The sequence below is a fragment of the Papaver somniferum genome, chromosome 9 (assembly GCF_003573695.1).
Source record: "Papaver somniferum cultivar HN1 chromosome 9, ASM357369v1, whole genome shotgun sequence".
Taxonomy (NCBI): domain Eukaryota; kingdom Viridiplantae; phylum Streptophyta; class Magnoliopsida; order Ranunculales; family Papaveraceae; genus Papaver; species Papaver somniferum.
The window spans coordinates 48267694-48282368 of record NC_039366.1 but is presented as its reverse complement, the minus strand read 5'-3'; the positions used below and the strand labels follow the sequence as shown (position 1 = coordinate 48282368).

At 36.0% G+C, this 14675-nt stretch overlaps 1 protein-coding gene across 2 annotated transcripts; it reads left to right on the top strand.

Annotated features, from left to right (window-relative positions):
• The first annotated feature begins 4380 nt into the window (after positions 1-4380).
• LOC113309240 (serine/threonine-protein kinase GRIK2-like) lies at positions 4381-14675 on the top strand. 2 transcript variants are annotated; one of them, XM_026557645.1, is made up of 15 exons: positions 4381-5129; positions 5293-5499; positions 5873-6251; positions 6980-7054; positions 7183-7227; positions 7486-7560; positions 8652-8739; positions 8914-9038; positions 9186-9281; positions 9754-9820; positions 9934-10049; positions 10155-10233; positions 10352-10874; positions 11915-13053; positions 13460-14675. In XM_026557645.1, the coding sequence occupies exons 3-13, from the start codon at positions 5943-5945 to the stop codon at positions 10480-10482; spliced, it is 1206 nt and encodes a 401-aa protein (XP_026413430.1). In that variant the 5' UTR covers positions 4381-5129; positions 5293-5499; positions 5873-5942; the 3' UTR covers positions 10483-10874; positions 11915-13053; positions 13460-14675. The 2 variants fall into 2 exon arrangements, with proteins under 2 accessions (XP_026413430.1, XP_026413431.1); XM_026557646.1 differs by lacking the exons at positions 4381-5129; positions 5293-5499; positions 5873-6251; ... (8 more) ...; positions 10155-10233; positions 10352-10874 and adding an exon at positions 11124-11177.

Here is a 14675-nt window from a genome sequence, read left to right as displayed (position 1 = left end):
CGAAAGACTTATGGCAAATTAGACTTATGACCAACCATTTTCAGATTTACAAAAACACGTTAGTACATGTGGCTAGCCATTTTTGGGTGCACAATAGAAGATTAGTAGTGGGCGCATAAAAACTAAAATATTTATCGCATTTTTTCCACTATTTAATGGTTCATAGCTAAATCACAGACCTGGTAAATTACCACGTTTTAGAATGACGGTATTTTTATGTTTAATGATGGACCCAACTATTTTCATGTTATATGACGGTATTTGTTTGTAAAATATTATTCATGTAATTAATCTGTCATTTAAAAGTGTGATTAATAGCTCTTTCTGGACTAGTGAAGTTATTTATAGCATTCCAATGCAACGGATTACCAAAGAAATTTTGATTATAGGTGTTTAGAAGATTTGCAGAAATAGTTTTGGAGAACCCAATAACTTGCAGAACATGCAAGTCAGAATCTATTCCAGAGAAAGCTAGGGAATTAGTCTTGAGGGTTTTGGGTGTACTTTTTGGCCACACTTTCAACTTGGCGTGTTTATTTAAATGTTGAGTAGTTCAACCAATCTAGTATTTTCAAAACACTAATCAAAAACATCTAAAGATGGGCAGCTTGGTGGATTGGTACATTATCTAAATCATTCGAGGTTATGCGTTCGAATATGGGCGAAAGATTTTTATTAATTTTTTCAAAACGAACTTTTTAGCCACGCTATAAAACTGGCGTGTCTATAGAACGCACACTATGGACACACATATACTAGCGTGTCAAAAGAAGAACTTTTTGGCCACACTTTCAACTTGGCGTGTTTATTTAAATGTTGAGTAGTTCAACCAATCTAGTATTTTCAAAACACTAATCATAAACATCTAAAGATGACCAGCTTGGTGGATTGGTACGTTATCTAAATCTTTGAGGTCATGTGTTCGAATATGGGCGAAAGATTTTTATTAATTTTTTCAAAACGAACTTTTTAGCCACGCTATAAAAACGGTGTGTCTTTAGAACGCACACTATGGACACACATATACTAGCGTGTCCAAAGAAGAACTTTTTGGCCACACTTTCAACTTGGCGTGTCTATATATCCTACACTATGGACACGATATACTGGCGTGTCTATAAATCGTACACTATGGACACACATATACCGTCGTGTCCAAAGAAGAACTTTTTGTCCACACTTTGAATTTGGCGTGTCAATCAATCATACACTATGGACACGCATATACTGGCGTGTCTAATGAACCAACTTTAAAACCGCACCTTAAATGGCGTGACTAACCTTTTGGACACGCCAAAACTCCTTAATGTGGCCATAAACTGGTCTATAAACACGCCCAATACCTAATGTGGCCATAGACTGGTCTATAAACACACCCAATAAAAAATTGAACTTAACGTGACTAAACGGTTGAAATTTTGACACGCTAGTAGCCCTGGCGTGGCTGAAAGCACTTATATGAACACGCCCATTGAACATTGCGTGTCTATAGGGTAGAAGTATAACCTATAGACACGCCAAAACCAAAAAGGCGTGACAGGCAAATTTATATTTGGCGTGGCTAAAGGCCATTTCTGTAATAGTGTCAAACTTGACATACCAACGCTTGGTGGGTTCAACCGAGCTATGCTCTAACATAATGTAGTTGAGCCCCAACCAAGTCTCACACTGATTAAAGTATAGTCGCGTTCTTTACGCCTCTTGAATCCCAACAGAACTATGCACACGTGATTCCCTTAGCTGATCTCACCCACAACTAAGAGTTGTTACGTCCCAAAGTCGAATACTTATAAACAAATCTGTCTCCCACAGATATGTCTATTCTGGTTTTGTTTCCGTCTTTAGTTAATCAAGGTGAACAGGAAACTCAACTAATAATCCGGTATTATACTCCCGAATAGCATACTAGGAATATTAGTCATCTCACAATAACCTAACTGATTAACAAAAGAAGTTATTGCGGAATCACAAGAGTCTGAGACGAAGAACTGTTGTGATTACTTTTTATATCTTACCTGTCGGAGATAAAACTCGAGTAAATCTTAGAGAAGATAAACTCAATACAATAAAAAAAGTAAGATCATAATACGTAATTACAAAGAAAATAGTTGGATCTGGCTTCACGAATCCCAAATGAAGTCTTCAAGTCGTTAACCTAATAATGGTTTTGGAAAACCTAGGTTAAAGGAGAATCGACTCTAGTTTGCAACTAGGACACATAGAAGTGTCGGGATTAGGTTTTCCAGATGCTAGAGTTCTCCCTTATATAGTCTTTGAAATCAGGGTTGCTTAAAATCAAAGCTAAGATAGATTAGTAACAAAACAATTGATATTCACCATTAGATGAACTCCTGATTTAAGATTCAAGCTAAGTCTGCTTAAAAATTAAGCAATCAATCTCTATCGTTAGATGGTATTAACTTGATACACACAAATGAAATATACCTATATTTAGATATGGATGAACCGTACCCAAACGTGTATACCTTGTTGGCTCAATAATAGTTAACCGAAGTTATCCATATTAACACTTATACCTTAGCCACATTCATCTAACACTTCTAGATCAATAAATGATGATCAATCAATCATGATAGATGATCAAATGAATCTAAATGTGTTTCAAGAGAGTTGTTCAAATATTCATCATCTCATAGAAATATATTGAACCATTTGAAACAAAATCGGTTTGGTTTGTAATTGTATAAAGTACTTATACAAGAACCAATTCATGAACATAATGCCACGGTTTGTAAACTGAGTTACAAACGAACCTGAGTTCACGAGTATGAAGATCACACTTACCGATATTAGAACTTGACTATTGTGCTTGCAAACTGAGTACGCGAACAACAGTTCCGTACTTTGGCTTTGTCCAGCCGTTCGCAAACAGGGTACGCAAATAGCAGCTACGGACTTGGCCTTGTCTAGCCGTTCGCAAACAGGGTATGCGAACAACAGCTCCAGACCTTTTCATAGGTAAACCAGTTCGCAAACAATAGTTCCAGACTTGAACTAGACTTGCACAATTAGCATACAATGTATACAACCTGTATTATATCCAGACATGATAATCATTCTAAAACTCTCATTTAATCATTGAAACATCCTTGGAAGACAACAATGGTTTAAACATACCAATGCGAAACTTTTCAAGTGATTAATCGATCAATGCGAAACTTCCCAAGTTGACATCAAATGATTGTCTAACACAAATCATGTAAGATATTCAAGGTATTTTCACATGATCATCTTTGACTTAATATTTAGTTTCCAACAAATAAATTGTCTCCAACTAAACTCGTCAAGTATATGATGAACTTAGCTAAAGCTAAAAGCTTCCAACACGTATTTCGAGAAATAGATAAACGAGAGAAACTCGGCTCGAAATATCAAATGTGTATAATGTAAAAGTCTATATAGCTATAAGACGTAGTCTCATTAGAAGTAGACTTCTGAGTGATAGATAAGTTTTAGTCTCCATATACCTTTTGTTGATGAAGTTCCTCCAAGCTCTTTAGTAGATTTTCTTCTTCATTTGGTGAACATCGTGAACTCTAAATCTCAACTACACACTTCTATCATAATCCGAGACATAACTATAAGTAGACTAAAAATCAAGTATATCGTTTTGATCAACTAAACTTGACAAACAAGCTTGAGATAGCAACGTTTGCGAGTTCGACCGAGCAATGCTCTAACATATAAAAAAGCTAATTTTTCTGTTGATACCTTAGCAAAGCGAGCATGTTCCTTTATTGAGGGTTATAGTGAAAGTTTTATAGGTCGCTCCGGAGTTCACTCAAGCTGTTGAGTGGCAAACCATTTCTTAATATCGCTTGAAATAGTTAGATTTGGAGTTTTTGGAGGTCAATTTGGCCTTCTTTTCTTTTGGTCTATCATGTAAATTTTGTAAGTATTTTTTCGCTTTCATAAATTTTTGACTTAGAAAGAAAAAAGCTAGATGTACTCTAAGGGTCTGTTTGGGAGCTTGGAAACTGGATAATATATCCCGAAAAAGTTTATCTTAATTTAATTTATGATAACCTTGTTAATGGTTAGTTATAATGGTGTTTGTCTAAAATTTTATCATATCTTGGACTAGGTTAACTTGTGTTTGTTTGACTACAGAAGTAGGTTAATATATATAATTATTTCTTAGTCAAATACTTATTTTAAAGAAAAATAACTGTCTAACCCAGGTGAGGATATACGTATCCCAGGTATTTGGAAGAATACCCTAAACTCACTTTTTTAGCTTCCTAAAATCAAGGAAAGTTTAGTAATCCTTATCCAGGATTGGAATTGTAGTGAGACAAACACATTTTAACAGATAATCCAATTTAGAATGGGATATCCAGGATACCAAACATGGTCTAAAGGAACACGTAGAATACACGCAAATCTCAGTTTAACGTCGGCGCAAATCTCAGTTATTTATAAAAGAAAAGTTCCGCTCGTTGAAAATAATCGTTATCGTTCCATTTAGGGACGGCCGGCTCAATATGAGTCTAGCCACAACTCAAACTGCGGCGAGTAGCGTCACAGTTTAGGACGACCAACCTGATCTGATACGTTTGGTTTATTTTAGTACGGTAAGCCTATTTCCCATTGCCCACCACTGAGTTTGCCTATCCACGCTCAAATCTATTCATTTGCCCACTTCCGCTGGATTTGCGCCGAGTCCACTTAAATTTCTACAACCTCCGATTAGTTTAGATATTACCCCCGTCCGTATGTAAAAAAGAAGACCCACTCCAAATGAAAACGTAGAACACGCGCAAATCTCAGTTTACCCTCGGCACAAATACCTCCCATCTCGCTTCCGATATTCCGCTTCTGCAACTGAATTTTCTCCTCTCTTTCTCTCTTTTCTGCTGCCTACTTTACATCGTTCAAACTCCAACTCCAGATCTTAGGGCTCCATTTATTCTTCTTTCACTCACAGCATTCTTGATAAAATCTGAGAAATTCTGATCTGACTGATTACTTACAGACAAATTTCAGAATATTAGAACTAGGGTTTTCAGTAATTTAAGGCACCAAATTCTTAATCTCTACGGTTTCCAGAACAATCTAAGCGATCATCATCGAATAAAGATAGTTTACCGACATATTTTATAGTTAAAGTATTTTTTATGGCTTTATTAACGTGATTACAATCTTTCGTTATCAGTAATTCATAATTGCGTCACAGAAATTTTATGATAACTTTAATTAAAGTAAAATCAAGGAATCTTTTATGTACTCGTCGATTCCATTATTTTAATGCTTTCTGCTACTGTTTTGTAGGGAAGGGTTGATATTTGAGAAGGGTACTGTTGGTGGTGGTATGATTTTGTAAGGGTTTTTATATAAACTGGAGCTTTGGAGATGATAGTTTTGAAAAGAGACTGTATTTATTTCATTAGCTGCTTCGTTCCTCTGGGTCAATGGCATCCCTTGGAATAACGAAAGCTCATTTGGGCTTCATGCCCTAATCTTGCTTTATCAAATCAGGTATGTACTGGTTTCATTGTTTTGATCACTTATTTCTTTTCTGGTTTTGGTTTTGCTAGTATTTGAATTGAGTTTAAGACCTGAAAGAAATTGGTTGCTTATTCTTGTCAGTTACATTTAGTTATTGGTTGCTGACACGGGCACAATTAAAAGTCAAGGGCAAGTCATTTTTGTTGGTTGGGAAAGTCTTAATCCTGTGATTAGGTTTGGTTAGGTGCAGACTGCAAGTTTCAGAATTTGCCTTGAATTAATAAAGTTGCTACCTTTATACGAGTATTGTTTTTGTCTTTTCTAACTGCTAAATTTGTTTTAAACGCTTGGAGTAATTAGGTTAGTGATTTGTCGATGCTGTTGTGTTTGTTTTATTCTCCAGGTCCAGGAATTATTCAGTCTTTTACATTGGAATTATAAATGTTTTTCTGGAGCTGTTGAAGTTTGTTTTTATGCTTTACAAGACTAGTGGCTTCTCGAGGTTGACACAAATGGGATGCTGTAGTTGCTTTGGATTTACAAAGAAAACCAGAAAATTGAAGCCATTTTCTGTTGCTGCTAGTTTGTGTTCTCAAGAATTTTTGTTGAATGGTAATTTGGAAGACTCGGATACTGATTTGTATAACGGTATACATGGAAGTTATGGCGTATTGCCTAGCACTGCAAAAGCTTCTGAAAATATTCTCTCGCGTAGAGCTCAAAATGGAATGATATGCAGAGGAGTTCCAGTGAAGGAGACTCATCAGCTTATCCGGTCAGAGGTGAGTAGCTTATTTTGTGGTAAAGAACCTTTACTGTTACTGTAGGTAATATCGTGTTTGATTTCTGTACCTTATTTATATGGGATCAATTTGCTTAGAACTGTAGTTTAAGCTTTGTAGATGTTTCATGTTGAAATTAATCCTCGAATGGGTCCAAGAGCATAGCTCAGTGGTATCCCATCAACTCCAATAAGGAGGAAGTCAGGGGTTCAATCCCCGCCGCCGTAAAGGTTTGTAGTAGATTAGTTGTATAGTGGGTTTAGCGGTGTTGGGTCTGGCAGTGGGGCCAGTCCAACTGGCTGGGTTCGGGTAGGGGCCTGGGTCTGGCTTTCGCGAAAAAAAAAAACTGGTCATGACAAGATAGATAGATTTATCACGTACTTCTTCCACCTACTCTTGTTACTCGTTTGGTTTGGTTTGGTTACCCTTGACTTGTTATGCGATTGGTGGTTTATTTTTTCTCCCTGACATGGATACATAAAGCATGTCATCTACCTCAAACTTATCAGGCTATTGACAAATCTACTTTGTCCCTGGTAATGGGTTATCATGTAGGTTCAGTGCATAATGGTTTGAGTATTGTGAGTTGAGGTAACATTATACGCTAAATGATTCAGGAGATAGATTCCAACTATGTTATCTTGATCCTTCTCTATCATGTGTGTGACTGCATTCACATGCATGCGAGTTATTAGGGCTTAATTAATCATTTTTGAATGCATGTTCAGGATGAAAACGGGGACAAAATGGTGAATGAGTATGTTCGAGTGTGTAAGATCGGCTCTGGAAGCTACGGAAAAGTGGTAAGGATTGATTCTTAACTGCATTTTTTTTTCCTATTTCATTTTCTTTCTTTCCCTCTCTTGGTGGTAGAAGCTATTGGTCTTCCATTTTCCAAATTCTGAAGTTTCAACTCTCTCTTGTACAACAGGTTCTTTACAGAAGCATTAGCGATGGAAAGCAATATGCAATTAAGGTAACTATCATTCTTGAGGTATATGTGCATATACTTTCATTATTTTTAGAACTTTATTTTAATGGCTTGAAGTGATTGTTGATTTTATCTCGACCCTCACAAAAAAAAGTCTAAACACAAAGCCTAACAGTAGTTTTCATAACCTTCTTCAGGGTCGTTGGGGGGTTGTGCTTTAGGCAGTAACGCTGAAATGTATTACGAGTTACTTCCTTTTGATTATTGGTTATGTATTACATTTCCATTATGGTCTCATTTCAGGCTTTTCACAAGTCTCATTTGTTAAAGTTGCGAGTAGCACCTTCAGAAACTGCCATGACTGATGTTCTTCGGGAGGTATGTGGTATTCACACTCAGTTTTCTTTTTGGGACTCTTTATACGCCTAGCTGCAGCTATCTTAATCTCCCTGATGGGATTTGATATTGCGTCTTTTTGAAGTATAAAATCACTAAGGGGAACCGAGTAGCATTGTGAGGGAAAATATGGGAGTAGTGATAAGTAGTAAGAAGCTTACACAAGCATATCTTAAATGTGTTTGGGACTGTAGAAATCTGATTTCACTCTAGTGTGATCAACAGCCAAGAAAACCAAACTCTGGAAAAAAATCTGAATAGTCTCTTTTCAAACGTTTGACCCGTGAGTTTTTTTCGCTAAGTTGGCATTAGAGCATTCACGGGTCTTATTTCTATATAGGATTTTAGATAGACATTTCTTTCCATATTTCATTTCCAACTATAGAGTTCTAGACCTTTGGAGTGATGACAAAACAAAAGAAGGTTCAAAAAAAAAGTTTGAATTAGACTCTTTTAGACCTTAAATATTTTCACACCATGATTTCATTCATTTAAAGGTCCACTTCGATTTTTTTTCTGTTAAACCACATGAAAGTTCCAGAAATAAATTTCCAACTGTAGGGTTCTAGACCTTTGGAGTGATGACAAAAGAAGGTCCAAAAAAATAAATAGAATTAGACTCTTTTAGATATCTTTTCACACCATGATTTCATTTATTATTTTGTTAAACCACATGAAAGTTCCAGACAAAATTTTTTTCTTCTGGAGACGATTTTTACGTCAAAAGGTCTTATTTACCACATCACAGATGAAGGTCTAAATAACACCTCCCCATGGGAATCTTTAGACTCACCATTGGAGATGCTCTTGTTAAATATTATGGTTGCTTAGCTTTTATAGATCTGCTTCAAGATCACTTAGTAGGTCTGTATGAGCCCCTGTATTTAAGTTTTATAGTAACTATATGCCCTAGGGATTTCCGATAGCAACTTTATTTTTCTAATGGTTAGATACATTTACGTCCATGTTACTTGTGTTATTTTCTTCCCTTCTCTTAGTACATGTTTGTTTTAAGTCTTAAAACATAGTATCATGGATGATGCTTGAAGTTATGCACTTTCCATCGCTTTCGGGTTTCAATCATGAAAATGTTGGAGCATCCAAACATAGTCAATCTTGTTGAGGTGATTGATGACTCCAACATGGACAATTTCTACATGGGTATTTGCTGACACTTAATTCTCATAGTTCTATATTTTGTGACTTCAATCATGATTTACTGTCTGCAATTTTTTTTTTAAATTTATTTATTAGGCATCATGTCAAAAGTATGTCATTATATTACTTTAATAACCTTTACTTATATGCGTGTTTAACAATAAATGTCTCTTTCAGTTCTTGAATATGTAGAAAGCAAGTGGGTCTGTCAGGATTCTGATCCACCAAAAGGATTGGATGAAACCACTGCTAGAAGATACCTTAGGGGGATCGTTGCTGGTGTCATGTATCTTCATTCTCATGTATGCTATCCTTTTTTACCTAGTATACCACTTTTCGCTTTCCAGTAGGGGTTCATCTTTGTTGTTATACCATTATTTGGTCTCATTTTGTACATTATTTATTGAGCCTGTTATTGTTGAATCCTTACTTCTCTTCTCTTTGTGCAGAATGTAATACATGGAGACATTAAACCTGATAACCTTTTGATTACAAGCTCTGGTGCAGTAAAGATTGGAGATTTCAGTGTCAGCCAGGTCTTTGAGGTAATGTTTTTGCTCTATGATTACTTCAGTTTGACGTTCACTGTTATCTATTATGTCAGTGTCTTATGCGTTGCTAAAAGTCAACAAGCCATGAGTAGAATGTTTGGAAGTGCCAAATTAGAGGAATATTGTAGCGAGAAGCTGACACTACAATTGGCGTCTATTTGTGTAAGTTTTAGGTGCATGATTTTCCCGTACTAGAATTTCAGCTTTCATCTATGTGTAGGAACCCAATTGTTATTATTATTATTATCATTGTTTATCTGTAAGAATGGCTTGTTTAGGGTAGGTATTCTGAAGTGAATCTTTTTGTTTCATCATCTGATACTCACAAATGCTAGGGAGTTTTTGTATGTTCTAAAGTAATTAATATAGCAGTGTGTTGTTAATTATTTATTGTTGCATCCAACTATTTGTGAAGGTTTGGAGTTGAGTCTTCTCCGTGGTTCTTAATGATATCAATTAATTGTAGGATGGTAAAGATGAGCTCCGGCGGTCTCCTGGAACACCCGTTTTTACTGCCCCTGAGTGTTGTTCAGGTAATGGTTTATTTTCAAAATAAGCCTGCTGAAATTTGTGTTAGACTTGCAAGAAGTGTAATGCATTGACATTCTATGAAATGTATGGACTTCCCCTTATAATATATAATTAGGTGTAAGCTACCATGGTAAAGCCTCAGATACATGGGCTGTGGGTGTCACTCTATACTGTATGATCCTGGGACGATACCCTTTTCTTGGAGAAACTTTACAGGATACATATGACAAGGTAATCTAGTTACTGATATTTTACATTCTTATTAGAATTTGAGTATTGCTTGATTCTCTTTTTTGTGTAGCTTTATTAGATAATTTAATAAACATAATTTTCCAGATCGTTAATAACCCAATAAATATACCTGAGTCCATCGATTTGCAGCTGAAAAACTTACTAGAACAACTTCTCTGCAAAGGTCGGTGATTTCTTTTACGACCTTCCTGACTTCTCGTTCTGTATTTCTTTTTCCAGTCATTTGCTTTCTACTTATTAACAGCATCCTCAATTGATGTTGATTCATTTCAGTATTACAGATCCAAATGAGCGGATCACTTTGGAGGCCGTGGCTCATCATCCTTGGGTTATTCAAGAAGAAGGCTTGATCCCCGAGTATGTGTGTCTCTGCAAGCGTAGAAAATTCTCAAAAGGGTCTAGTGGGTTTTAGAAAATTAAGATTGGTCGCGGGTAGAGGAAACTTAAGCACCGGGCCCAATATTTGGGACACCAAAAGGTATTTCGCGGAACAAAAAACTACAGCCACACCCATTTTCTCACCTTCCACCACTGTCAAATCCACGCGTGTAAAAGTTCACACACGTACCTAAAATCGGCGTATAAATTCTGCCGAAACCCAAAATTTTCAAAATTCAGTTTTCTTTTTATTTTATTACAAGTTTAACCTCACTTTATGTTTTGAGATTTTGTATTGAGATTTTGTTCTGAGAGATTGAGATAGAGCCGGAGCGAGAGCTGAAGTATTGAATTATCGAGAGTTGCGAAGGAGCTGATTGAGAGATTCAATTTACTCAGCAAAGATAATCTGAAATTCAAGTTCAGGTTCGTTCGTTTTATCTTTGATTCTGATCTTGTTTAACTTTGATTCTGATCTTGTTTAATCTTGATTCGATTCTAGGTTTTAGTTTCTTTAAGATTATGATCTATTATTTTAAGTTACAGAGTTTAATTTAGGTTTTCGAATGGATTTTTAGATATTTTAAGCTTGTTTTTGAATTTACGATCAATGCAGATCTTTTCGATTCAATCTTTTAGTTTCGATTTCACAGAGTTCCAACTCCATTGCACTGTACTCATCTCTAAAGTTCTCCTAAAACTGCAACATGATTTAATAACACTCATCAGGTAAGGCATAACTTTATATGCGTAACAGGTTATGCAGATACTCTAAACAATGCATAACTTGTCATGCAGTCAATGTTGGATCTGCATAAGATGTTATGCAGTTAAACAATGTGTGATGCAGGGTATGCTTAACCAATATAATAAGGCTTTTTATATGCATAACAAGTTATGTATATACTCTAAATAACGCATAAAAGGTCATGCAGTTATTTTTGGATCTGCATAAGATGTTATGCAGTTAAACAATGTTTGTATTTTAACAACATAAGCAGTTATGCATAATAAGTTATGCAGTTCACCATGTTTGCTTTTACTGCATAACCAGTTATGCATAATAAGCTACGCAGTTCAGCATAGTTGCTTTTACTGCATAAGCAGTTATGCATAATAAGCTATGCAGTTATGCATAGTTGCTTTTACTGCATAACCAGTTATGCATAACAAGTTACGCAGTTATGCATAGCTGCTCTTACTGCATAAGCAGTTATGCATATCTGTTTTTACTGCATAACCAGTTATGCATAACAAGTTATGCAGATACTCTAAACAATGCATAACAAATCATGCAGTTAATTTTGGATCTGCCTAAGATGTTATGCAGGATAGATATGATTTGATTTTTGAAATTTGATCTTTGCTGTTGTTGATTTGATATTTTAATTTTGAGTAAGAATTTTTTTTCTGAAGCAACATGCAGGATAGATATGCTTGATTTTTTCTCTTTTTGTGTTTTGCAGGGTGAAATACCTGTTATTAGTGCACTAGCTGTGATTCACTACTTCGGTGAATTCTTAGCACATCATGTTGATGTCAATTCAACTCTGGAGAATTTGAAGACAGCCGTTTGCCTGAAGTAGACTCGTTTACTACCTCATCATGTCAGTTTTTCTTTTAATGATGGAAGCAAGTTTTTGCGAGTTGATTCTGATTTTCTGCTTCAGTGTTTTGTATCTCGTTGCCACTATAAAGGTCAGAAGAGCTTTGATTTACTTGTTGAAGTTGTCTCCAATTCTTTCAATTGTTCCAGCAGTCGTAGTAGAGCTTCATCAAGTATGCATTTGATAGAACCTGAACCAGAACAAGTTATGGTGAATTTCCTTGAAGATGAATCTGTCCCTGTTAACAAGGTTCTTAGGACTGAGGGTTGGGATAAATTACTTGGTGAAGTTAGTAAAGTTTTTTTTGGAGGTGTAGCAGAGGTACGTATTGCAGTGAAGAAATACGAGCTAAAGTCTGGGTATGTTCTTATATATACTAAGAATGAACCTAGCAGGTTCTATGCAAAATGCTCTAAAGAAAATTGCCCTTGGGAGTATAAGGTTTGTGCTGTTGATGTTGAAAACAGAATGCTTAAGGTTAAGAAATATTATAGCAGTCATCACTGTGGTGTGGGATGTCAAAGGCTTTTCCACAGGCTCAGCAGTAAATTTGTTTCTAGTCTTATCAAGGAAGAAATCAGAAGTGATCCGAGTATCAAAGCTTCTGATTTGAAAAAGTTTTTTAAACATAACTACGGTATCAATATGAAATACTACCAAGCTTATAATGGAAGAGAGAAAGTGTATGAGGATATATTTGGTGATGATGCCATTTCGTATTCGCATGTGGTATGGTATGTAGATGCTATTCGCAGCACAAATCCTGGGAGTTGTATTGATTTTTAAGTTTAAAGGGATGAAACTGAATCGAACAAGGATAGTTTAACTGATTTAGAAGTTGAACCACCTTCAAATAAGTTTGTGCGTCTTTTTTGCTTTCGAGGCATGCATCAGTGGTTACCGTTACCTTCGTCCTATGATTTATGTCGATGCTACCTTTCTTACAGGGAGATTTAGAGGATGCCTCATGGCTGCAACCGGTATCAATGCTGAAAATGGTTAGTTTTCTGATAATGTATCCTTTTTATATATGTGCATAATGTTTCATGCATTATTTATTTTGGCTTCATAGTGTTTTATGCATAATATCTTATGCATTACTCTTTTCACTTTTCTGGTTATGCATCAGTTTTGTTTAGATACATAAGACATTATGCATTTTTTTATAGCTGCATAATGCCTTATGTATTACTATTTCCACTTTTCTGTTATGGAATTTATGCACGTGCATAATGCATAAGACATTATGCATCATTTTTTTTAGATGCATAAGACATTATGCATCATCTTATTTAGATGCATAAGACATTATGCATCATTTTATTTAGATGCACATACTTTATGTATACGTTGGCTTGATTTTATAATTTTTTAAGTCCTGAACCATGTTTTCTTGCTGTACAGGGTTCTTTCCACTAGCCATGGCCCTAGTACCTGCTGAAGATAATGATAACTGGGAATGGTTCATGAGGAATTTGAGTAATGTTGTTGATCATGATCAAAGGCCAATCACATTTTTATCCGATCGTGCAGAAGGATTAAAGAGATCGATTCCAGTTATTTTCTCTGGATCCTTCCATAGTTTCTGCTATTATCATCTTAAGATGAACTTACCTATTAATGCTTCTGACGAAAGGTTTGGTGCCGTTATTGATGCATTTCATGCTGCTGTATATGCTCTTAGTCCTGAAGGCTTCCAAAATGCCATTGCTACGATTATGGGTCTTGGTTGTGGTTGGGTTGCAAACTATATTGAAGATATACCTCCCGAGAGATGGTCAAATGCCTTTTTTCAGGGTTGTAGGTATGGAAGGACATCTTCTACTCTTGCTGAATCCTTCAATAGTTGGATGAAGGTACATAAGAAGCTCCCTGCTAATGCTCTTCTGGATCAGATAAGGAAGGATGTGATGAGGATGATGTCAGAAAGGAGAAGTACCGGTAAAAGTTTCATAACAGTTCTCACACCGAAGAATGAAGTAAAGATGAAGGCTCTTATTGATGAGGGTTTAACCTGGATGGTTATACAGTCCGATACTCATGTTTATGAAGTGGAGGGCGGGGAGAGTTCTCATTGTGTTAACCTTGAGCTAAAGACATGTACCTGTCAGAGGTGGCGCGTCTATGAGTTTCCATGTGTGCATGCTTTTGCTTCGATAACAATGTCAGGTTCTAATCCATATGATTTTGTTGAACCTTATTTCACTACTTCATACTTCAATAATACCTACAACCATGCCATTCATCCTATTCGAAACTACAACATGCCCGAAGTTTATGAAGGTAATCAGATTATCGATGTGCCTGATGTTAGGAGGCCGCCTGGGAGACCACCAGCTAATAGACATTTGAGCAGTTACGAGAAGCCGCCAAGGAGATCTATTCGATGTGGTTATCACAACAAGCAAACTTGCACAAAGCCTACCTGCTACAAGAAGCCGCTGAAGCAGCCTAAGGGAAGTTAAGGGAGAGAATTTAACTTGTTGGTTTCTTCAAGCTTAGTTTCACGTTTGAACCTAATTCATTTTTCTTTATTTTAATTTCTGTATGGGATTTTATGAACAAGTACTTTTTCATTTTGTATTGGTTTTTATGAAGAAAAAAAATAATTCTCTTTTCA

Bases quoted from the DNA above. Each gene is read 5' to 3' on its own strand.
- LOC113309240 (XM_026557645.1), top strand. From the start codon at position 5,943: ATGCTTTACAAGACTAGTGGCTTCTCGAGGTTGACACAAATGGGATGC. The intron at 7,055-7,182 runs GTAAGGATTGAT...CTTGTACAACAG, and splicing joins CTGGAAGCTACGGAAAAGTG to GTTCTTTACAGAAGCATTAG. The intron at 10,234-10,351 runs GTCGGTGATTTC...TCAGTATTACAG, and splicing joins AGAACAACTTCTCTGCAAAG to ATCCAAATGAGCGGATCACT.